We start from the raw sequence: 24,717 nt of genomic DNA, 5'->3' as shown, positions 1-24,717 counted from the left end.
TAGGGTTCTAAGGTCTGAGTACACTAAAAATGACTTAAAACGGGGTTGAGGCCCCTTATATATATATATATATATATATATATATATATATATATATGTGTGTGTGTGTGTGTGTGTGTGTGTGTGTGTGTGTGCGTGTGTGCGCACGCGCGCGCGTGTGTGTCTTAAACTGCCTATGTGGGCCCCAAAGACAGGTTCTTGGCGCAGTCTCATAAAAATGTGAATATCTCTCTATTCCGAGATCATATGGACGAACGGTTTAATGAGTTAAAAACTAGACTCATAGATATTCAATTTGGTGGGTAGATTACTCCGTAATTCCCAGTAAATTTGGAGAAAAGCTTAGTAATATTTTGACCTAAAGTTTAAGTTAAATTATGAACGTAAGTTGTACCAACTTTTGTCGACATTTGTTTCATAACTCGTTTGACTTCAAGACTTATGATACGGATATAAAATACTTTAAAACATGATCTCTTGAATATATTAAGCACCTCTAGGCTTACCCGAAAATATGGGTTACAACATTCTTGATTCGTTTAACTTATAATACTTGTTAACCCCCCTTATACACCCTTGCATCATTTAAGACCAATTGGATTAACTTCTTATCATCTCAAAGATAATCTCTTATCGGATTTACGTTGACTAACTTACGGTATGAACTAACGTACGTGAATATGGGTTGTAACATAATCGCTCAAAATGAAGCTCCACAACTCCAAAAATGATACAAATGGCTAACACTCGGAATAAAGTACTTTTATATTCTGCCCAGGTACTTGTACATTGCAATCGCAGAAGGAATAATGCGATCGCAAAGAAGGAAATGGCTACTACCCCAAAATATGCTACGCGATCGCGTATGGACTCATGCGATTGTAGAGTGAAAGAATTACCAGCTGCCAAGGCCACACTTTGCGATCGCGAGGAGAAAGGTGTGATCGCCTTTAAGGAGAAAATCACTGCCCAGATAAAGGGCACTATGCGAACGCAAACAGAGAGATGCGAACGCGGAGAACAAAAAGGCACACTTCTACGATCGTGGACTGGCCTATGTGAACACAAAGAAGGAAAATGATCAGTCCACGAAATAGCTTTTGCGATCGCGACTTCGCCTATGCGATCACATAGAAGGGGATACCAGATACCAGAACATCCATCTAAAACAAGAGAAAATGGCCCATAGCATATCCGATACATGCCCGAGGCCTCCGGGGCCCCGTCGAAATATACCAACAAGTTTCATAACATACCATGGACTAGCTCGAGGTCTCAAATCACATCAAGCGATGTCGAAACTACGAATCGCATCAAGAATCAAACTTATGAACCTTCAAATCTTCCAACTTTTAAAACTCGCGCCGAAACCTATCAAATTAAACCTGAATGACGTCAAATTTTGCATGCAAGTTCCAATAGACATAACAGAGCTAGTCCAACTCTCGAAATCGCATTCCGACCCCGATATCACAAAAGTCAACCCTTGGTCAAACCTCTCAACCTTCCAAAACTTCAACTTTTCCAAATTTCGCCGAAATGCTTCAAATTACCCTATGGACCTCCAAATCTCAATCCGGATACATGCCTAAGTCTAAAATCACCATACGAAGCTGTTGGAATCTGCAGAACGCCATTTCGGAGTCATTTTCTCAAAGTCAAAACTCCGGTCAACTCTTACCGCTTAAGTTTCTAAAATAAGAATTCTTCTCCCAAATTGACCCTGAATCATTCCAAAACTGAACTCGGTCATACACGTAAGTCATAACACAATATACGAAGCTGCTCGAGACCTTAAGCCGCCGAACGAGACATTATTTCTTAAAATGGCCGGCCGGGTCATTACACAAAAAAAGAAAATGAATCAAGAAAGAAGTTGAAAAAATTAACGCAAATGTATCGGTCTGATAATATTATGGCAGGATGTTGCTTCCTTTTCGTCATCTAATTCAACGTCCATACATTGTCCTTTTGGCCAAATCATATTCACTGCACAATGAAGGTTGTAGGGCCGGTGACGAGTTACTAAAGGAAAGTCCTCATATTCATAGTGTCCCTTGTCACGTGCCAATAAGATTTGGTGTTTACTTGGAAACTTAAGCTTAGCTAGTTCTTACGAATTCTAAGTTTTATGCCTTGGCGGTATAAAATACTTATACAATTAAATCACTTATAAGGTAATTATACATAAATTACTAGAATAAGAATTAATAGATCTTTGATAAAAACAGTAAGTAAGCTCCTATCAAAAGTTAAATTACACTAGTATTATAAAAATACATATATTACCTGTGTTTATAACATAAATTCATTTCCTAATTAAGATAATGAATATGAGCTGCTCGAATGAGGGAAGAAAAAAAGGGGATAAAAATTTTTAAAAACGGGGATAGTAGGCAGCATATTCACAATTGTTATGCTAGTTGCTGCGCGGACGTACAAAAGAGAGATCTTTCGTAAATGTGTTACTCTATCCGGTTATCACTTCAGTTGTTGTATGTTTTTTTTTTTTTTTGTGTACATCCCTTAAGATATTTATTCATGAGATGAGTTTTTTGATAATTATAACCGTATTTACTCCTCACATTTGGATTATCTATGCTATACATTTGTACTTTGAAGTCCAATTAACAATTAGGACAAAAAGAGAAAAATAATTTATTATATCTTGATTCTCTAAAATGATAAGTAATCTATATCTATATTTGCTATTATTATAGAAGCGGAAAGCTCTTAACGATAAAGTTAAAATATCTAAATTCCCTTCTAAATAATTTAAATACTTTATTTATAATAAAAAATTTAAATAAAACACCAATTTATTTGAAGGGATATGATGTGATCCTTCCTATTAGTGAAAGTTGCAACTCTTCACAATCTTGAAATCTAAATGCAAACATTTTTGACATGCATATCAATTGAAATTACAAAATAAGAACATAAACAGAAAACCCAAATTAAAAGAAAAAAAGGTCATAGTTCTAGTTTACATCTCTTGGTCATACGACAACTATATTTGGTAATTCTTTATAGGAATCTTATAAATTATCTTCACACATAATTACTGGATATTTACCATTAATTTTAGTCTCATACTTTTCAGATGTAATATGTGTACAGGAGACTAGGTGGGTAGGAGATAAGGCGCACGATATAGACAGGTTCAAACTATGGTATTCTGGGAGGGTGGGGGCAGGAACGGGGTAGATATCTTGGTTGATAACGACCTCCGTGAACTAGTGGTGGAGGTTAGGAGGGAGAATGACAGGCTGATGACTATTAACCTAGTTGTTGGAGGTTTTACTTTGAACATAATCAATGCGTACTGTTGCGACCAAAACACTCACGCAAGTGTACGCGATCGACAAGTAATATAGTAGTAAGTAGAGTATCGTTCCCACGAGGAATTGTGATCAACTTATCGACCGATGTAGACTCAAACAATTATCAATTCAAGTTAAATTATCACAAAATATATAAAGAACCAATTTACAATTTACTTAGTAATTGCACAATAATTTAACACAAAATTATTACACCAATTTCACAATATGTTTATAACAAGTTGGATAAATATATTCTCGAGTCATGGACTTGCTAGAAATTATGCTACCATTTTAGCTTAAAATGGATTTATTGAATTATCCGGGTTATTGATTATAAGGTTAATAATATTCATAAGAATCTTTCGAGTTCTTTTGCATCTATTCAAGTTAAACTAATACATATATGATTATGGTATTAATATTAGCAAGAATGCATTTACAACTCCTATTTTTCAACCAAGCAAGGCAATTAAGTATAGTTCTATCTTAATTGCGAATCTTTCACCCGATGCCCAGGATCCGGATCTTGCTCTATTTGATTCTATATGCAATCAAGAATTTCCTTTGTCAAGTTTAATTCAAGATTCATAAATAATATTTCATTGTTAGCTATGCAGTAAAATAATTAGAAGCAGAATCAAATAAACAATCCATAACGATAAATACAATATCTTCAATCTAAGCTTCAAACAACATAATTATCTAACATTCATGACCCAAGAATACTAGAGTTTTTAGCTACTCATAATCATACAAAAATCAACAATAAAAGTTTTAAACATAATACAAACAAACAAATAGAAGAAAGTTTAGAAGAACTCTTTGAATCCTTGCTCTAAGATGTTGTTCTTCTTCTCCTTTTTTAGCTCCAAGAACTCCTCCTTCTTCTCTGGCTTTTTCTCCTCAAAATCTGATCTATTTCTCAATAATGGAGCTTTACTTTATGTAAGTTGAGTGGATCCCCTCAGATTTTCCATTTTTCCCCCAAATAATTTATTTCCCGGACTGGACTAGCGCGGGAGCGCATGACCAGCGCATGACCCGCGCTAGTGGGGTTTCTTTCTGTCCAAAACAATTGAACTAGCGCGGGAGCGCATGACCAGCGCATGACCCGCGCTAGTAAGGTTTTCTCTTGTTAAGATGTTGCTGCTCAACTTTTCGTCATTTGACTCCATTTTTCACTTGATTACCATCATAAATCCTCATTTATTTATTGAACTCCTGTGAGACATTAAAGTCATGATTAGAGCCAATTTTTGCATTATTTGAACATTTACAATAGTAAACCATCCTTAAGTTGAGCTAAAACATAGGCTATATTAAACAATTTAGCCTATTATCAACACCCCACACTTAACTTATTGCTAGTCCTCGAGCAATCCACTATATTATTTTTAGAGAATTCTTCACTCAACCATTTCCCCTCACGCATTACACCTAGAACATTGTACATATATTATGCCTAGCAGTGAACAATCCTAGCCTCAAAGTCAACTCTCAAGTGTCATGCAATATTTACACTTCCTCAAAGTACTCTACACAGAAATCAAGACTTGCTTCTCCGTCACGATTCATATGCCTTCACAATTACATCAACAAAAACTGAGTTCAATCCCCCACATTCAATTCATATATTCACATATATCAAGGAAATCACTCACTCTCACAAAAGAGGTCACATGCATGCAATTGGTACCATAAGCTTGCCCTTAATGTAAATCTCTACTAATGTAGGCTAGCTCAATCCAAAATCAATTAGGACTTTTTCATGGTTGTAATGTGGGCTAAGGGACGGGTAGGATGTATTTAGGAATAGTGACTCAACCCCTAAGCACTTTAACACATCACATGAGCAATTTTCGAAAATAAATTCTTCAACCCACTTCTCATTTATACACAATATCATCCAACAAATACGCCTTTCTTCTTTAAGCACTCTATTAATTCATTCCCACTAGCTAGAGCAAAACACAATGTAATTTTTCTTGTCACTCAATTTCTGCTAGTGGTGTATTCATTTACAACATAAGTGCACCTTTCATCCTTTTATTGGTTCCACTCAAAAGCCACCCCACACTTATTTCCTTCTTACTTCTTTTAGCGTTCTTCTCACAATTAAAGTGCTTTAAGAGGTAAAAATATCAAAACACTGTCAATTAAGAACAAAAGGATATAGGCTTGTAATGCGGGTGCCAAACAAAAAGTCTGAAGGCTCAAAAGGGTTAACTAGGGACAAATTTTATTTTTAATAAGCAATTAAGCTCAAAAAGGTCAAAGAAAGCCTAACATCATTTTTCAAACCGAGCATCACCTCAAATTTCGCTTCAACTCACATACCGGGCAAGTTCTAGACACAAGTACAATACATGGACTACACAAATACTCACCACACATGGCATATGACTCATTCCAGATCAGCTCATCAAGACACTCCATTACGAGCATTCAATTCAGTACAAACATACAAATTAAGGCACTTTCAGTGAGATTCAACAATTAGGACTAAGCGTTACACTCTAGGGTCTATTGTGTTCAGGTGTGTCAACGCTATGAGTTCACTTTTCTATAGCTTATAACTCCTTATTTTAGTCTAAAAAATAAATAAAAAATATAAAAACAGAAATTTAAAACTACCTATGCCCGGTTCAAGATAAACCCTTGGAAAAAAACCGCGGCTTAAAGAAAAACCAAGGGGGGATTGCTACACTTCCTAAGACACAAATAGGCTATTTTTTTATTTTATTTTTTTGGTATTTTCTTAGACTAACTTCCCTTAAGAAATTTGTCTAAAGGATCCATCATCAGGAAGTGTCTACATATTTTTCCTTTGTGTCAAAAACTACTACACTAAAATTAAGTACTACAACTGAGCTAAGATAGCATAGAAAAGCACCCAAACAATCTCCTCACCCCACACTTAAAATTGTGCAATGTCCTCAATGCACACTGAGAATAACAAGAAGGTAAAAGAGACTCCCTGGTAGGCCAAAGGCCGAAGAATTAGCAGTTCACGGGATACTCAGACTTCTCCCATGTATGATCCCTTGTGCGGGTACCTCACACTTAGTTTCAACCACCTGCTCGCTTTTGCACATGCCCATTGGCTTTGACTCCATATGCTCAAAATCCTACAAAATAAAACAACACTGCAAGAATATTACAATAAGAAAAAAAGTCAAAAATAAAAGAAAGCAGTAAAGCTGGGTTGCCTCCCAACAAGCGCCTAATTTAACATCGCGGCACGACGTGAACCACTTTTTGCCTCCACCTTGAACTTATGAATTGAGCCCCCAATTTGGCTTCAAGTCTGTGGCTATGCTCAAGTGGTGGGGCTACAATGATAACCAGGCCAAATAATAATTTTTTTATTCTGCACTTCTTGGCCTTTAAATGGGGAATGTAATTTTTGCTTTTCGACACAACAAATTCAAGAATATAGGCACTTTCATCCTCACTCTTTGACTCCCCCATAGGCTCAGATGGCTCAATTACTATCTTACTATCTAAGCACAACGTAGAAAAATGATTGGAATGAGGTCTAATGCGCCATAACTCATGAATTTTACTACTATTTACATCCCCAGTTATACAAACACTCAATTCTCCCAAAGTAATGTTATCTACTCCCTCACATAACTCTAGAGCACTCTTCTCAATATTGGCATCCTCAAGAAAAACAGGGTCTAGTGATTGGTCTTCTCGTTTTAGCTCCTCAATTTGATCTAGAAGATTTTTTTTAACTTCACATAACTCATTATTAAATTGTTGGGCGTTACACGCATCAACCTTTGCACTCAAATCTGCATCCAAGTTATGCATAACCAAGCCAAAATTATCACTTTTTTGTGTAAGTTCATCTCTCTCCTTAGACCAATCATTCATCATCGTTGTTAGTAAACAACGTCGTTTCGTAGAATCCACTAATCGAGAATATTCGTCCCAATAACAACCCTTACTCCCATATTCAAATTTAGATGTCCAAGAGGTGAGGTCATGACTAGCAAAAAAATACGGGCCATAAAAATCTTTGATTAACCAAGCGTCTTCATCATTAACCTTACCTCTGTATATTTCATCCTCAGATGTCATCCTGAGAGAACTAGAAACATACTAAGAGAAAAATCAAATAGTTATAAAAATAACATATTTACAAAAAGAAAAGAAAATAAACTTGTAAAGATAATAATAAAAGTCTAACCCAGAAGAATAGTTAATGTCTAATTCCCCGGCAACGGCGCCAAAAACTTGTTGCGACCAAAACACTCACACAAGTGTACGCGATCGACAAGTAATATAGTAGTAAGTAGAGTATCGTTCCCACGAGGAATTGTGATCAACTTATCGACTGATGTAGACTCAAACAATTATCAATTCAAGCTAAATTATCACAAAATATATAAAGAACCAATTTACAATTTACTTAGTAATTGCACAATAATTTAACACAAAATTACTACACCAATTTCACAATATGTTTATAACAAGTTGGATAAATATATTCTCGGGTCATGGACTTGCTAGAAATTATGCTACCATTATAGCTTAAAATGGATTTATTGAATTATCCGGGTTATTGATTATAAGGTTAATAATATTCATAAGAATCTTTCGAGTTCTTATGCATCTATTCAAGTTAAACTAATACCTATATGACTATGGTATTAATATTAGCAAGAATGCATTTACAACTCCTATTTTTCAACCAAGCAAGGCAATTAAGTATAGTTCTATCTTAATTGCGAATCTTTCACCGGATGCCCAGGATCCGGATCTTGCTCTATTTGATTCTATATGCAATCAAGAATTTCCTTTGTCAAGTTTAATTCAAGATTCATAAATAATATTTCATTGTTAGCTATGCAGTAAAATAATTAGAAGCAGAATCAAATAAACAATCCATAACGATAAATACAATATCTTCAATCTAAGCTTCAAACAACATAATTATCTAACATCCATGACCCAAGAATACTAGAGTTTTTAGCTACTCATAATCATACAAAAATCAACAATAAAAGTTTTAAACATAATATAAACAAACAAATAGAAGAAAGTTTAGAAGAACTCTTTGAATCCTTGCTCCAAGATGTTGTTCTTCTTCTCCTTTTTTAGCTCCAAGAACTCCTCCTTCTTCTCTGGATTTTTCTCCTCAAAATTTGATCTATTTCTCAATAATGGAGCTTTACTTTATGTAAGTTGAGTGGATCCCCTCAAATTTCCCATTTTGCCCCAAATAATTTATTTCCCGAACTGGACTAGCGCGGGAGTGCATGACCAGCGCATGACCCGCGCTAGTGGGGTTTCTTTCTGTCCAAAACAATTGAACTAGAGCGGGAGCGCATGACCCGCGCTAGTGGGGTTTTCTCTTGTTAAGATGTTGCTGCTCAACTTTTCGTCATTTGACTCCATTTTTCACTTGATTACCATCATAAATCCTTATTTGTTTATTGAACTCCTGTGAGACATTAAAGTCATGATTAGAGCCAATTTTTGCATTATTTGAACATTTACAATAGTAAACCATCCTTAAGTTGAGCTAAAACATAGGCTATATTAAACAATTTAGCCTATTATCACGTACACACCGTAAGCAGGCTTGGATAAGGAAGTCAAGAGGCGTTTCTGGGAGGATTTGGATGAGATGATGCGTGGTATCCCACATACCGAGAAGCTTTTCATAGGAAGAAATTTCAACGGTCACATTGGATCGACGTTTGGGGGTTATGATGATGTGCATGGTGGCTTTGGTTTTGGAGTTAGAAACGGAGGAGGAATGTCTTTGCTGGACTTTGCTAGAGCATTTGATTGGTGATAGCAAACTTGAGTTTCCCAAAAAAGAGGGAGCACTTGGTCACCTTCTGGAGTTCGGTTATTGAGACTTAGATTGATTATTTACTCTGCAGGAAGTCCAATAGAAGTCTTTGCACAGATTACAAGGTCATCCCGAGTGAGAACCTCTCGACCCTTCATAGGCTCCTGATCATGGACCTTGAGATCACGAGGAAGAGGAGGAAGAGGATGATGTATAGCCAACATAGGATCAAGTGAGAAGCCTTGACAGAAGCTAAAGCTCCGGAGTTGGGGGGTCAAACTGCTAATTATGGGGGCTTAGCGGGTTAGTGGGGACGCAAGCGCTATGTGAACCACGACTGCGCAGTACATTAGAGAAGCCGCGAGAGAAGTATTAGGGGTCTCAAAGGGTTACTCTGGTGGTGGAATAGAGAGGTGCAAGGAAAAGTGGAAACCAAGAAAGCGGCGTAGCTGAAGTTAGTGGAAAGTTTAGACGAGGAGGAGAAAAGGGCGAATAGGGAGCAATATAAGTTGGTTAAGAAAGAGACAAAGCTAGAAGTTACGGCAGCCAAGACTGCATCTTTTAGTCATTTGTATGTGGAACTCGAGGGCCGAGGTGGGGATAAGAGGTTGTTCAGATTATCCAAGGCGCGAGAAAAGAAGGCTCGTGACTTTTACCAAGTGAAGTGCATCAAGAACAAAGAAGGTAGAGTTTTATTGGATGAGGGACTTATCCGTCGCAGATGGCAGACCTACTTCCATAGTCTCTTGAATGAGGAGGGGGACCGGAGCATTTTACAGGGTGAGTTGGAACTCTCCGGGAGTCGTTGTAACTTGGGTATTGTAAGCGTATTAGAGTTGATGAAGTGGAGAGGGCTATACGTAAGATGAGTAGGGGAAAATTGACCAGGCCGGATGAAATCCTGGTAGAATTTTGGAAGAGTGGGGGCAAGGCGGGCTTGGAGTGGCTCACTAGGTTATTTAATGTCATTTTTAGAACAAAGAAGATGCCGAAGAGTGGAGGTGGAGCATGATGGTTTCTGTACACAAGAACAAGGGTGATATCCAAAATTGCAATAACTATCGGGGTATCAAACTGCTTATCCATACTATGAAAGTCTGGGAGAGAGTGCTAAAGCTAAGGGTGAAGGGGAGTGTGTCTTATTTCGAGAACCAATTTGGATTTATGTGGGGGAGTTTGACTATAGAATCCATCTACCTTGTTAAGAGATTGATGGAGAGTATAGGGAGAGGAAGAAAGACTTGCATATGGTATTTATCGACTTAGAAAAAGGAGTATGATAAAAGTTTCGATGGAGGTTTTGTGGAGATGTTTGGAGGCTAGAGTTTTACATGTTGCCTACGCTAGGATGATTAAGGACATGTATGATGGAGCAAAGATCCGAGTGAAGACGGTGGGTGGGGACTCGGACCATTTTTCGGTTATGATGGGGTTGTATTAGGGTCGGTACTCAGCCCTTTTTTGTTTACCCTGGCGATGGACGTACTAACGCATCACATCCAAGGGGAGGTGTCGTGGTGCGTGCTATTTGTAGATGATATTGTATTGATTGACGAGACGCAGGGCGGTGTGAATGCACAGTTAGAGGTATGGAGGCAGACCCTGGAGTCTAAAAGTTTCAAGTTGAGTAGTACCAAGACAAAATACTTAGAGTGTAAGTTCTGTGCTGAAACCCAAGGGGGAAAAGGGAGGTAAGGTTGGATTCGCAGGTCATCCTTAGGAGAGAAAGTTTTGAGTATCTTGGGTCTATTATGCAGGTGAATGGGGAGATTGCTAAAGATGTCACACATCGTATTAAGGAGGGATGGATGAAATGGAGGCTCGTTTTTGATGTTTTGTGTGACAAGAAGGTGCCACCGAAACTTAAAAGTAAGTTCTATAAAGTGGTGGTCACACCGACGATGTTGTACGGAGCTGAGTGTTGGACAATCAAGATCTCTCATGTCTATAAGATGAAGGTAGTAGAGATGACGATGTTGAGATAGATGTGCGGGCACACTAAGTTAGATAGGATTAGTAATGAGGTTATTCGCGACAAGGTGAGTGTGGTACGTATTAAGGACAAGATGCGGGTAGCGCAACTTAGGAGGTTTGGTCATTTGAAGAGGGGAGCACAGATGCCCCGGTGAGAATGTGTGAAAAGTTAATATTGGAGGGTTTGTGTAGAGGTAGAAGTAGGCCAAAGAAGAGGTGGGGAGAGGTGATTAGGCAAGACATGGCGCAACTTCAACTGACCGAGGACATGACCCTTGATAGGAAGATATGGAGATCGAGGATTAGGTAGCAGAGTAGGTAGTCTAGAGTGTTCATAACAGTAGTATTGGTACGCAGTCTCGCTTTCTATTGGTAGTAAGTTTTTATGACTAAATATTTTTTTCTTTCATTGTTGATCACCTTACTATCTTGTTGTTTTTATTCTTCTTTTATATGTCTTTTAGTATTGTCCCTTCTTGTCTATATTTTCATTAATGTGGTGCTTATGCTTTCCTGAGTCGAGGGTCTATTAGAAACAATCTCTCTATTCTCACAGGTAAGGGTAAGGTCTAGGTACACACTACCCTTCCCAGACCCTACAGTGTGGAATAATACTAACTATGTTGTCGTTGTTGTTATTGTTGTGCTTTTCAGGTGTAATTTACATATTAGTAATAGCAAAATTACTTATTGGAGGACGAAACAAGAGAAGAGAGATAATGGCTACAAATAAAAGGTAAGTTAAAGTCACACAAGTTTTCATGTGAAATGAACATTTAACATAATATATGGATAAATTAGTAAAATTTATGCAATTTGTAATTTAAATGTAGGAGTTCTCATTTAACGGTTACTTTGTAACAAATTTTCCTGAAAATGATGGTAAATTTTAGAAAATGAAAAATGATAAATCAATATCATACATATGCGTGCAGAAATTGCACGAGTAAATTTGCTACCAAATTATCCTAAGAATTCAAATTTCTCCCTAAATAATGAAGGATATTCTTTCAACTTCATCCGAAAATAATTTCATTTAGGTTTATATTTTGTAATGACGACAATAAAGCACATGGTCAAACAATCTCTAATTGTGGATTATATCTACTGCAACACATTTTCTCATATGAATAATTTAATGTTGCATTTTTCAAGAGGGCTTTAAATGTTGGGGAATAGTTCTGATCATGACAGAGCAACTGAAATAGATAAAAGGGACATATATCATGAATATCATCTATACTCTATAAGGAAGCATTTAATGACATAAATAATATAAAGTACTTATTTATGAGTATATTTTCATCCTATTTGTTATGCGAGTAGAGGGAGATCACATGATTTTTGAAGTGGATTATGTTCATGTGTCAAAACAAGTTTGGATGAAAAGTGATCAAAATAAAACGATTCCATCCGAAAAAGAGATGAAGAAATAAAATCTGGGAGCATGCCTTAAGCCTGTGTGTCACGTGAGGGATGGCGCGCTAAGGGAGTTGGCCTTCGTGCAAAAGACCAAAGTGAATGCCACAGACGTGGACCGTTTCATGGGGAAAATTTTATATGTTATTGTGCCTTAAGGCCGCGCGAGGTGCGAACCTTGGCATATATCCTAGTTCTACTTTCCGAAATTTGAGTATTGAGTTTCACCCAAATGCAAACCCTAGGTCATATTAATACATCGTAAAATGCCTTTTTGAGGAGAGAGCAGACTTTTGGAGGGAAGGATACGCAGGGAGCAAGGCAAAAGATTTATCAACGAGTTTTTCCTTTCTTCTTCCTGCTTTTCATTAATGTTGGTTATAAATGTCACAATCCCAAAATTTTGCCTTTAGGATCGTGACGGCATCTAGCCTCTAAGACTAGGTAAGTCTAGCACATATTGAGAATTTAACAGAAACAAATAAACTGATAAATGACATAATGAAAGCCAAAACGGGATAACAGTCATATTATCCCAAAATCGGTAGTACACAGTCATAAGCTCTATTGAAATACACTAGGAATCTTTATTATAATATTGTTCAAAAATAAAAGAAACAGTAGCATATGATCACTAGAAGATGACTCCGAGGCATGCGAGCGTCAAGTAGGTATACCTTGAAGTTTTCTCAATTGTCTAAATTCACTCACTAGCTTCTGACAAGGGCAGAGGTACATGAATATGCAAAGAAAAGTGTAGAAATATAGTATGAGTAAATCACAATGGTACCTAGTAAGTATCAAGACTAATCTTAGTGGAGTAGTGGCGAGGTCAAGTCATGAGACTCACTAAACATAAAAACTTATGCAGAATATTTTTATAAAGCTTACAACGGAAAGTAAAAGCAATAAATGACAACCAAGAGTAAACATGTGATAAAACAGCAAATAATCAAATACAGTTAAAAATACAAGTGAAATAAATTAAAGAAAATAATAATGGTTCAAATCAACGGTCATGACCCTAATCCCATAATAGATCGCGATGGCTCCCAACGATGTAGTTAGATAAGCCAACAGTGAACCTCCTGTTAAATTATCCAATTTAGCCTTTAAACTTAAAATTTTCATTAATTAAATAGGAACTAAACATGAAACTCATGGAAATATATGCACTGCTTTACCAAAAATACAGGTCCGAATAGTACATAAAGTAATGTGATAGTAACAATATGTGCAACCGTAAAATTCCACTAGAAGCCCCCAAAATCCGATTTCACAAGTGCATGAGCAATCTAGGAAATATACAAAACTACTACAACCATTGTCTGAAATAAAATAGACAGAAACAATAAATAAAGTAGAGGAAGACTCTGCGCTCTATAAATCGAAGCAAGGAAAGCACTTCACCACTAAGTCTCCATGAAAGTGCGTCTATGCGCTCGTGTGACCACTGAAATATCTGTCTCACTACCTGTACAATCAGCGTAGAAGTGTAGCATGAGTACGTAAATCAGCACGTATCCAGTCTAACTTCAAAGAAATAGTGACGAGGGGCCTACTTAATACTTACTAGTGGTCAAATAATAAAACACATAAAGTAGACATGTAGGAAGTACAACAAGTAGCAACAAAACCGAAAAACTTAATAGTAAATTTTCAAACATGGATCAATATGAAATCACTAAATTGTCATAACCGGCATCGAAGTCACGAACTCAACTGATATCAAACCAAATCAAATCTCAATTACTAAGCACGAGTCTGTCGAGGCGAACAACCCGATATTATAGGAAAAGAGATACACAGTACTTCCGAGACATACGGCTCGGTCCCATAAGAATAGTGTTACCATGATGAGGTGAACTATTCGATCTCATAAGAGTAATTTATAATATTGTCGAGGCAAACAGCCTGATCCCATTAGAATCATGAAGACATAGCTCTGTTGTTTATCGAATATTCCAAAGATTTCCAAAGTAAGAGACTTGGTCAATATTTTATTCTAGTGTCAATATAAGTCATAAATTAAGGAAATCAAATATACAAGGTAAATACAAATAGCATATTTAAGGCATGATGTGAATCTAAGTCTACCCGAACATAATAAGGATATAGCTTATCACGTCCTAATGCACGCATCTAAAGAGGTATGACACGGTCGTTTGCAATAATAAAACCCAACAAAGAGTCGGGATCAAATCCTCAGGGAGCTAAGATGAGAGTTAGGAGTATATATCCGGAATAAGCAAATGAAGTATCTAGATTGTACTTCAACAAATAGGTTTTTATTTTTACTTCTAAAATTAAGCTAATGATTGCAAATTTAAAGCTATAAAACTATATATGATTGTTTTTGAGTGTTTTCCAAATATATTAAAGGCCTAGGGTTGTGACCATGACCTAGGTGTTTGCCTAATGGGATAAACACTTATATGCTCGTTTTATTGACTAGGGTGTATTATAGCACACAACACTACGCTGCCCACTCAATACCTCTCGGTCAGAGAGTGCTTTTTCCCAATTTGGATTTATCAAACCAAATGGATGTCTACCAAAATGGTTGATAAAAGCTCAAATTAGATTGTTACTATCTCTAGGTTGAACCCTTTAATTGGGTTAATCAATCTCTCAATTGACTCAATTCCTTGTTAGCAAAGTTAACCTAGACTAGGTCCCTCTTTCTCAAGAAGAGACCAAGTCAAATAGGCATGAATCAATATTGGAAACCATTAATTCAACAATTGAAGAATAAAATAAGCTAAATAATAAGCACTTATTCATAAACAAGCATAAAATTAATCACACATAAGGTTTACACACTAGGTTTGGGTCACAACACTATTAAAAATTTAGCTACTCATAGTGGGTGTAGAAGAAAACAAAGAAGAAAAGATAATAAAACTCATATTAGAAAATTGAAATAGAGAAATCTAATGTTAAATCACTAAAATAAGCTAAATTTTCCTTAAAAAAAGCAAAGAGAAACGGCTACAGTACTTAAAATATTCAAAACTTGATATAATTTCGTGAAACTCTTCTTTTTATACAAGGTTGATAATTTCGGACAAAAATGCCCCTCGGGAAGTTCTTCTGCCGCACAATCCATTTGCGGTCCGCAGAATTCTTTATCTTGTAGGAGTTGGAATTTTGTGGCCGCACAATTCTTAACTATGGCCAAGAGGCAACATTTCTACGGTCCGCAGATTTAGCACTACGTCTGCAACCTAGTTTTCTGTGATCCGCACCTTTACTTCTGCAGCCACAAGGCACTTCTTCTGTTGCCGCACAATTCTTGTGCAGTCTGCAATTCTGAGGGACTCGAAAATTGGAAATTGGCACACCCTCTGAAGTTGATCTCAAGCTCTTCTTTTGCGGCTGCATAATTCTTGTGCGGTCCACAGTTTGCTAGAAAGTCTGCTAGGATTTCCTTCATTGTTTGCGGCCACAAATGAAATTTTGGGGTTCGCACTTTGTAAGCTTCTGTGCCTTTTATTTCCTTGTGTTTAGATTACTCCTTTTTAAGTCGAATTTCATCTTAGGAGTCCAACTTTCAACATTCCTGCAATTATGCACATTTTATTAATTTTGTAAATACAATTCAATGCTTTTAGACTAAAACAAAAGCTAAAAGGAATTAATAAGTAGTCAAATCTCCACTTATCAACTCCCCTAAACATAAGTCTTTCATTGTCCTCAAGCAAACAAAATTGTTCCCACCTCTAAAAGTTAAGGCACATTACAGCTAGCCACGGGTGAACCATTCACACCTCAGTTGGGACCAACAATTATCCATACTACTAATTCATTATTGACAAGGCAACAAGTTAAACATTTATGCACATATAGCTCTAAAGTGACATTCGAGCATCAAGGGTTGACTTTACTCATCAAGGACTCTCACTCTATCTTGTAGGTCATGGTGGACTCCAAACTCTTCCCCCTCTACTTTTAATTTGTCAAGATCACTTAAGAATATAGCACACAGTTCAAAGGTTATGAAAGGTTCACTCACCTCTCTCATGAGAATGTCACAAGTACGGCTTCCAGTACTGTAGGCTTGCCCCTCATGTAGATCATCAAAAATATAGTTCATTTGGCTCAAAATCAAGTAGGACTTTTTTCGGGATGTAATGAAGGCTTTTGGATTAGGTATAACAACATTGGTATGTAATGGAAAATTCAAACGGGCCAAGAAAAGACTATAATCACTTCTCAAGCCAAGCAAAACTTACGATTTCGCCTTGAAACACATTCGAGGCAAGTTCTAGACCTTCTGCATAGGTACTTGGACTAGCAACAAAGCATCTCATCCCTCACTCAACTAGATTGTTAAAGAGGATAGAGTCGAGGGGTTACAACGACCACATTCAGGATTGAAGTTCACTATGGTCCAATTAGACCACTCGATGGTATCAAAGTCAACACAAGAGTCACAAAGTCACTAACTAGAGCTATTTGCTTTTTAAAAACTTGTCTCTAACCATTAGCACGTAATTAAGTGTGTTGGTGCCAAATAAAGCATGTTTGACTCTTTGAGTTTGACTAAATCAGATCGTTTATTCATTACTACTACTATTATTACCTAAACACAAAACGCTTATTCCTTTAAGAAGGTTGTCACACCATCCATCGTTGGAAAGCGACACCCAGTTCATACAAAAACTACCTTTGGAAAGAACTTTGGTATTAAGAAAACCAAAGACTTATTATCTACTAAAACATAAAAAGAAGCTAGTAAATCAAAAAGAAGCTACTAATTCAAAAAGAAGCTACTAAACGAAAACAAACATAAAGAAACTACAAGAAAAAACTATTAAAAGCATAACGAATATACATAATGAGAGAGCATAGAGAATATATATATATATATAATGTGATAAAAAATGAAAATAGTATCAAGTTAATTACAGGCCAAATGTCTCAGAATCATTAAATAAGATCAGATGTCTCCAACCTCCCCCCCCTTACCTAATAAAAATAAGTATTGTCCCTAATGCTTAATAAAATAAGATTAAACGAAAGGAAAGAGTGAAGAAAACTCCCTATGGCTCCTTAGACATCTCTGTGTCCACAATAACATCACCGCCCTCAGTCTCCTTAAACTAGATCTCATTATTCTCAACTCTGGAAGTGACTGGGTTGGTGAACATCTGACGCACTTCCTCGGTAGTGTCGACAGCCAGGTCTGGCTCCTCAGACTGGCCAGCTGGTGCCAATGGAGGTGATGGTGTTGCTGGTGTTGTAAGAGCTGGATCAATCAGTATCTCAAATAGGAGATCTCCGGCTGCTGCAATCTTGGTCACCTATCTCCAGAGCTTGTCTACTGACTTCTTAGAAGCCTGGGACATTCTTATTTTCTTTACTTCCTTTCTCATCTCCTCAATCACTGACCCATGATGTACTTGAGTGTTCATGATAGTAGTCTGGTTCTTCGGGAGCTTCTTCAATGTATCTCCCACTATTGGGGGAACCTGAGGTGCCTGAATGGATAATTGTGCTGCAACAGTACTGGATATGTCAGACAGCTTTGTAGTGGTTGTCTGCATCTAGTTGTTGAGTCTTTCCAGTGTTTGGGAGACTCGCAGCGCAGAAAGTGGAGCAATAGGTATAGGCACAGGCTTCAAAGCCGAGGTGGAACCTGTGGCAGGAAAAGCTGTGGAAACTGAAGATGGTGGTGGAGGCATCGCTGTGGAACTGGAGGAAGACTCGGCCGAAGTGGATGAACCATCAACTAACTCCACAACTACCATAGCTGGCTCGTCAGACTGGCCCGCAATGGTAGGAGGTTGAACCTTGTTCTTTGGGTTCGTATTATCCATCAGAGAGTACCATGAGAACGGCTTCTTCGGCTACACCTTCATATCATAATCTTTCAGCTCTACCCCGGCATCTGTGAGATACTCTATAATAGTGTTGGAATACGGGTAAGACGAGTCAACTTGCCTAGTGATCACAGAGATGCTGACCGACATCACGGGACCTATATTGATCGAGTACCCAGCCATTATAAAAGCAACTAGAACTGCCCGCGGAGTTGGAAGATTGGTCTCATTTTGGCACGGGTCTAGTCTGCTGCAGACAAAGATTTTCCACCCCTTCGCTTCAAAGTTCATAGTGTTCCTCTGAATTGGAACCCTGTTGTGATCCATGGTGGTGGTAGCCCAGGAGCTGCTAAAATCTCTGCTAACCAAGGACGGGCTGCCTCCCCAAGTGCATACTTCTCTAAGTACTTTGTAGGCTCGACATCCTCAAACCTCAAGTATGTGTTCAATGTGTGCTGGTCAAATCACACCTTGAGGTTTCTCACTTTTGTCTCTGTTTTGATGTGCTCCACATTGGCATAGAATTCCCAAACAATGTACTCCTTAGCATCCACCACGCTCTAGGTAAACCACATCCACACTTTGCGTTTTCTAAACTACCTCAACACTGCAGAGTTGTACTTTTCTAGATCTTGCAACTGGAACTATCACTCAAGAATGAGCGACCTCACTGGCCACCACTCACGAAAGCTAGAGAAAGCATCCAAATTGACAAAATGATCCTCCTATACCTCTTTCTTTCTCGATCTTTCAAGGCCGGCAACTGTAGCATCTCCCCTTCTACCATCATCAGGGATGTCATCAATAGTAGTATCTGGTGCCTCAAGGACAAGTGTACTGGATGGCTCAGAAGCCTCACTAGCACTTTCTGAACCCTCTGAAGTGCTCTAAGATGTGGAAGGCTCGTCCCGGGGTTGATACCTTCCTGGTGGCTTTAATTGGACAGTCGGCTGCTCTTGAACCGAGTTTCCCTCCGATGCTTCCCTAGACGGGACATAAGAACTGGACTCAGAGTCCTATGCACCTTTCCCTCTACCGGGTGTAGTCTTCTTTGTGATTATCTTTTGTAGGGCGAAGGGTAAAGTACTCTTACCTCGACCCCTGGAAGGTTCACCCCTCTCCTTTGAAGTCTCACCTCTACCTCGAGATGGAACCATTTTATGTACAAAGCAAAGGAAGAGTTTCAATTCAAGTTCAAATAGACAAGAATACACCAGAGAAGACAGTGAAGAAAAAAGTTGAAAATATGCTTGCAAGGTACGGAGTTGCGGTCTGCAGAATGTTAATTGCATCTGCAAAATGGGCATTGCGGACCGTACAATTTACCATTGCGGCCGCAAAAATGTATTGTGGTCCGCACATTTCTCATTACGGTCGTAACTCAGATACCACCAATATGCCAACTCTCTAATGATAGAGAATTAGCTATTTTGCTACCGCAACCAGTTTTTTGCGGTTCGCACAAATTGTCTTGCGGCCACACATGAGAGTCACTATTTGAAAACTCTCTGATCATAGGATATAAGTTTTTCTGTGGCCGCAACAAAATTTCTGTGGTCCACACATTTTTCATTGCGGCTACAAAACCATGCCTTACTAAATTACCCTAGACTTTAACTTCTACAAACCGCACAATTTCTTGTGCGGCCGCAAATTTCAACCAATTGCGATAAACAGTCATTTTTACCTAGGGCTTAAATTTTTTGCAAACTTTTGACATGTAAACAACATCTATGCATGAAAATCTATTTACCCTTTCTCCTTAGAGCATTTTTCCAGTCTACCCACTACATATTTACCCCACATGGTTGTTCAAATAGATTCAACAAACAAATGGTCTATATTTTCACTAAAAATCTAAAATTAAAAGAAATTAACAAGATGATGAAGCTTACCAAATGTGAATGAGTTCAAGATATGATTGATCAAAAGTGGTTAGGCATGTAGGCAGACAATTTAAGATAAAAGTTCAAATTTGTGCTAATTGTGAGCTTAGAGAGGGAAAAGGGGAACAGTGCCCTAGCATCTCTATTTATAGTATTCGATGCCTGCCAAGGAAAGGGGAAGTGAGTGCGGCCGCAGAATTCCTATTGTGTTCCGCACTCTGTTACCTAGGGCTTAGATGCCCTTTTATTGTTGTGGTCCGCAGAATTTGTTGTGCGGCCACAGAGTTTGTTGCAGACCACAGATTTTGTCTTGTGACTGCAGATTGGCCATTTTTCTAACAGACCAAGTTCAGAGAGTTTTCATTTTCCACCTTCAATTTATGCGGTCCGCAATGTAATTGTGCGGCCGCAAAGAACTTTTTGCTTCAGCAACCATAATTGTGCAGTCCACACAATACAATTACGGTCCGTAATTATTTCCACACTTAACCAAATTCCTGGGCACAATTCCTGTAAAGCACACTTATTCCTGCAACACACTTCAAATCTAGTTAGCACAAAAATAATACCTAACTACAAAAGAAGAAAAGAAAAAAAAAAGAAACATGGGTTTCCTCCCAAGAAGCGCTAGATTTAACATCATGGCACGACACAGAATACCAACAATTGAAATTAATCACTGCCACTATGTGGCCATCTCCAACTTTCCCAAATAGTGCTTCACCCAGTGACCATTGACTCGGAATACCTTATTGTTTTTGTTCTTCAAGTCCAATGCACCAAAGAGTGTCACACCCATAACTTCAAATGCGCCACTCTATTTAGACTTCAACTTCTCGGGAAACATTCTCAATCGTGAGTTGAACAACAACACAAGATCGCCCTCTTTGAACTCTTTGTTCCAAATGTACTTATCATGAAGATATTTCATCTTCTATTTGTATAAGGATGAACTTGTGTATGCACAATACCGGAACTCAAGTTCCACCGGAATATGACAAGCTTTTTCTAACACCAACCGGTACGGAGACATTTCGATAGGTTTTTTGTAAGTCGTCCGATAAGCCCATAAAGCATCATCAAGTTTCTTGTACCAATCCGTCTGGTTAGCATTCACTTGTTTTGGACAAAATACTCTTTATCTCCCGGCTGGAGACTTCCACTTTACCGCTTGCTTGTGGATGATAGGGAGTCGTGACTTTATGAGTGACATCATACTTGGTAAGTAAGGTGTCGAAGGCTTTGTTGCAAAAAGTTGACCCCCTCCCCAATCGCTTATGATAGCCCGCGGAGTACCAAACGTTGTGAAAATATTCTTTTTCAAGAACGCCACCGCACTTCTCGCCTCATTGTTGGGTAGAGAAACGGCATCAACCCATTTGGATACATAATCAACCGCAAATAAGATATAGGTGTTTTCACAAGAACTCGCAAAAGGAACCACGAAGTCATTACCCCACACATAGAAAATATCAATCTCCAAAATGGTGGTGAGGGGCATTTCATTTTTCTTTGAGATTCTACCGGCCCTTTGACATTCATCACATCTTTTCACTAGATCACTTGTATCCTTGTAACTAGTGGGCCAATAGAAACCGCAACTTAGCAGTTTGGTCGTCATTCCTGCTCTACCATGGTGACCACCATAAGGTAAAGAATGACAAGCCCCAAGAATTTCACTTTGCTCTTCTTCCGGTACACATCTTCTAATCACCCCATCCGTACAGATCCAGAAAAGGTATGGTTCATCCCAGTAATAATCTTGACAATCCCTTTTGAGATTCTTCCTTTGGTTTGAAGAGAACTCATCCGGAATGATACCACACACAAGGAAATTTGCTAGATCTGTGAACCATGGCACCTCCTTCATTGAAATAGCCAAGAGTTGCTCTCACATGGGAGGAGTCATTGATTTCAAGGCAATCATGCCGCCTCCCCTCCTCCTCCAAACGAGATAAGTGGTCTGCCACTTGGTTTTCACTTCCTTTTCTATCTTGGATGTCAATGCCAAACTCTTGCAACAAAAGCACCCATCTCATCAACCGAGCTTTGGAATATTTCTTGCTCATAAGATAATGAAGCGCCGCATGATCCGTGTGGAAAATCACTTTAGCACCCATCAAGTACGAGCGGAACTTCTCAATACCAAACACAATGGCAAGGAGCTCTTTCTCCGTAATGGTACAGTTGACTTGGGCACTATTCATGGTCTTACTATCATAGTAGACCGGATGAAAGATCTTGTTGATGCATTGCCTTAAAACAGCCCCCACCGCTGCATCACTTGCATTGCTCATGGCTCAAAAGGAACACTCCAATTTGGAGCGGTGATGATGGGATTTGTTGTCAACTTGAACTTTAGCAATTCAAAAGCTCTCATGCAATCATCATTGAAGTTAAACTTAGCATCTTTCTCGAGAACCTTGCACAACGGGTTCACCATCTTATAAATATCCTTGATGAAGCGACGCTAAAACCCTACGTTACCTAAGACACTCCGCACGCCCTTTACCAAAGTTAGAGGTGGAAGTTTAGAAATCACCTCAATATTTGCCTTGTCAACTTGAATTCCATTCTTTGAGATTTTGTGGTCAAGGACAATGTCTTCCTCCATCATGAAATGACATTTCTCCCAATTTAGCACCAAATTTGTTTCTTCACATCTTGCCAACACTTTATCCAGGTTTGTGAGAGAATCATCAAAAGAATTTTCAACCACCGAGAAGTCATCCATGAAAAATTCAAGGTAATCTTCCACCATGTCCATGAATATATCCATCATACACCTTTGAAAAGTCGCTGGTGCATTGCACAAACCAAATGGCATCCGCTTGAAAGCAAAATTACCATAGGGGCATGTAAAGATTGTTTCCTTTTGATCCTCCGGAGCAATAATAATTTGGTTGTAGCCGGAATACCCATCAAGGAAGCAATAGAAAGCACGGTCGGCCAATCTATCAAGCATTTGATCTAGAAAGGGAAGTGGAAAATGGTCCTTCATTATGACTTGGTTGAGCTTATGATAGTCCATACACACTCTCCACCCGGTCAATTATTGTAGGAATCAACTTATTCTTGTCATTGGTGACCACCGTCATTCCCCCTTCTTTGGGACACATTGAACCGGAGAAGTCCACGAACTATCGGAAATGGGGTAGACAACCTCGAAATCCAACCACTGTCAGATCTCCTTTTTAGCAACCTCTTGCATGGCTTTATTAAGTCTCCTTTGATATTCAATAGATGTTTTGGCAGCTTCCTCCTAGTTAATCTTGTGCATGCAAAATGCGGAGCTTATCCCCCGAATATCCATCAATGTCCATCCAATAGCTTTATTCCTCTTTTGTAGCACTGCCAATGTAGAATCTACTTGCACGTTAGTCAAACAAGATAAAAGAATAACCTGGTAAAGTAGAAGAAGGGCCAAGAAATTCATACCGAAGATGTGGAGGCAATGGCTTCAACTCAATTTAGGAGGCTCTTCGATTGAAGGCTTTGTATAAGAAGTTGTCCTATTTTCAAGATCCAAGGACAATTTTTGAGGTTCATAGGTGTACGACCCCATTCCTTGTAGAGTTCACACATTCTACGAAACCATCCATCTCGCCATCGTCAAAGTTGAGCAAGAAGACCTCCAAAATATCACCAATATTTATCACAACACATGTTTCATCCACAATCACATCAGTCACTAAGTCAACGAAAGAGCACACCTCATTGGTATTGGATTGCCTCATGGACTTACACACATTGAAAACCACTTTTTTATCACAAACCCGGAAAGTAAGTTCTCCGACTTCAACATCACAAAGAGCCTTCCCCATAGCAAGGAAAGGACTATCAAGAATAATCGGCACCTCATAATCAACCTCACAATCTAGAATAACAAAACTCGCCGGGAGAATGAATTTATCAACATGAACCAAAACATCCTCAATCACTCCAAAGGGTCTCTTCATAGTGCGAATGGCCATTTTCAATCTCATAGAGGTGGGCCTTGGTTTCCCAATAACCAATGTCTTGAAAGTCGAATAGGGCATCAAATTTATACTTGCCCTAAAATCACAAAGAGATTTTGCAAACTCGACACTTCCAATTGTACAAGGAAACATGAAAACACCGGGATCATCCAATTTGGGAGCCATTGCATGCACAATTGCACTCACTTGATGAGTGACTTTGATAGTTTCAAAATTCATCGACCACTTCTTTGTCACAAGATCCTTCATGAACTTTGCATAACCGGTCATTTACTCCAAGGCTTCAACTAGTGGCACAGTTATTGAGAGACTCTTCATCATTTGGATAAACTTCTTGAATTGGTTTTCACCATTTTGCTTTGCAAGTCTTTCAGGGTATGAAGGTGGAGGCTTAGGCGATGGTGCCTTAGCCTTTTGCACTACTAGTTCTGGCATGTCAACAATGTGATCCCTAGATGCGTTCACCTCCTCTTAAGTCTCTTCCACACTATCATC

At 38.4% G+C, this 24,717-nt stretch overlaps 1 protein-coding gene across 1 annotated transcript; it reads right to left on the bottom strand.

Moving 5' to 3' along the window:
- Positions 1-23,787: 23,787 nt before the first annotated feature.
- Positions 23,788-24,492, bottom strand: LOC104212568 (uncharacterized). Its single transcript, XM_009761868.1, has one exon. The coding sequence runs from the start codon at positions 24,490-24,492 to the stop codon at positions 23,788-23,790; it is 705 nt and encodes a 234-aa protein (XP_009760170.1).
- Positions 24,493-24,717: the final 225 nt, after the last annotated feature.

The sequence above is a fragment of the Nicotiana sylvestris genome, chromosome 2 (genome assembly GCF_000393655.2).
Source record: "Nicotiana sylvestris chromosome 2, ASM39365v2, whole genome shotgun sequence".
Lineage (NCBI taxonomy): Eukaryota > Viridiplantae > Streptophyta > Magnoliopsida > Solanales > Solanaceae > Nicotiana > Nicotiana sylvestris.
The sequence above is the reverse complement of the archived record's forward strand: the minus strand, read 5'-3'. Positions and strand labels throughout refer to the sequence as shown.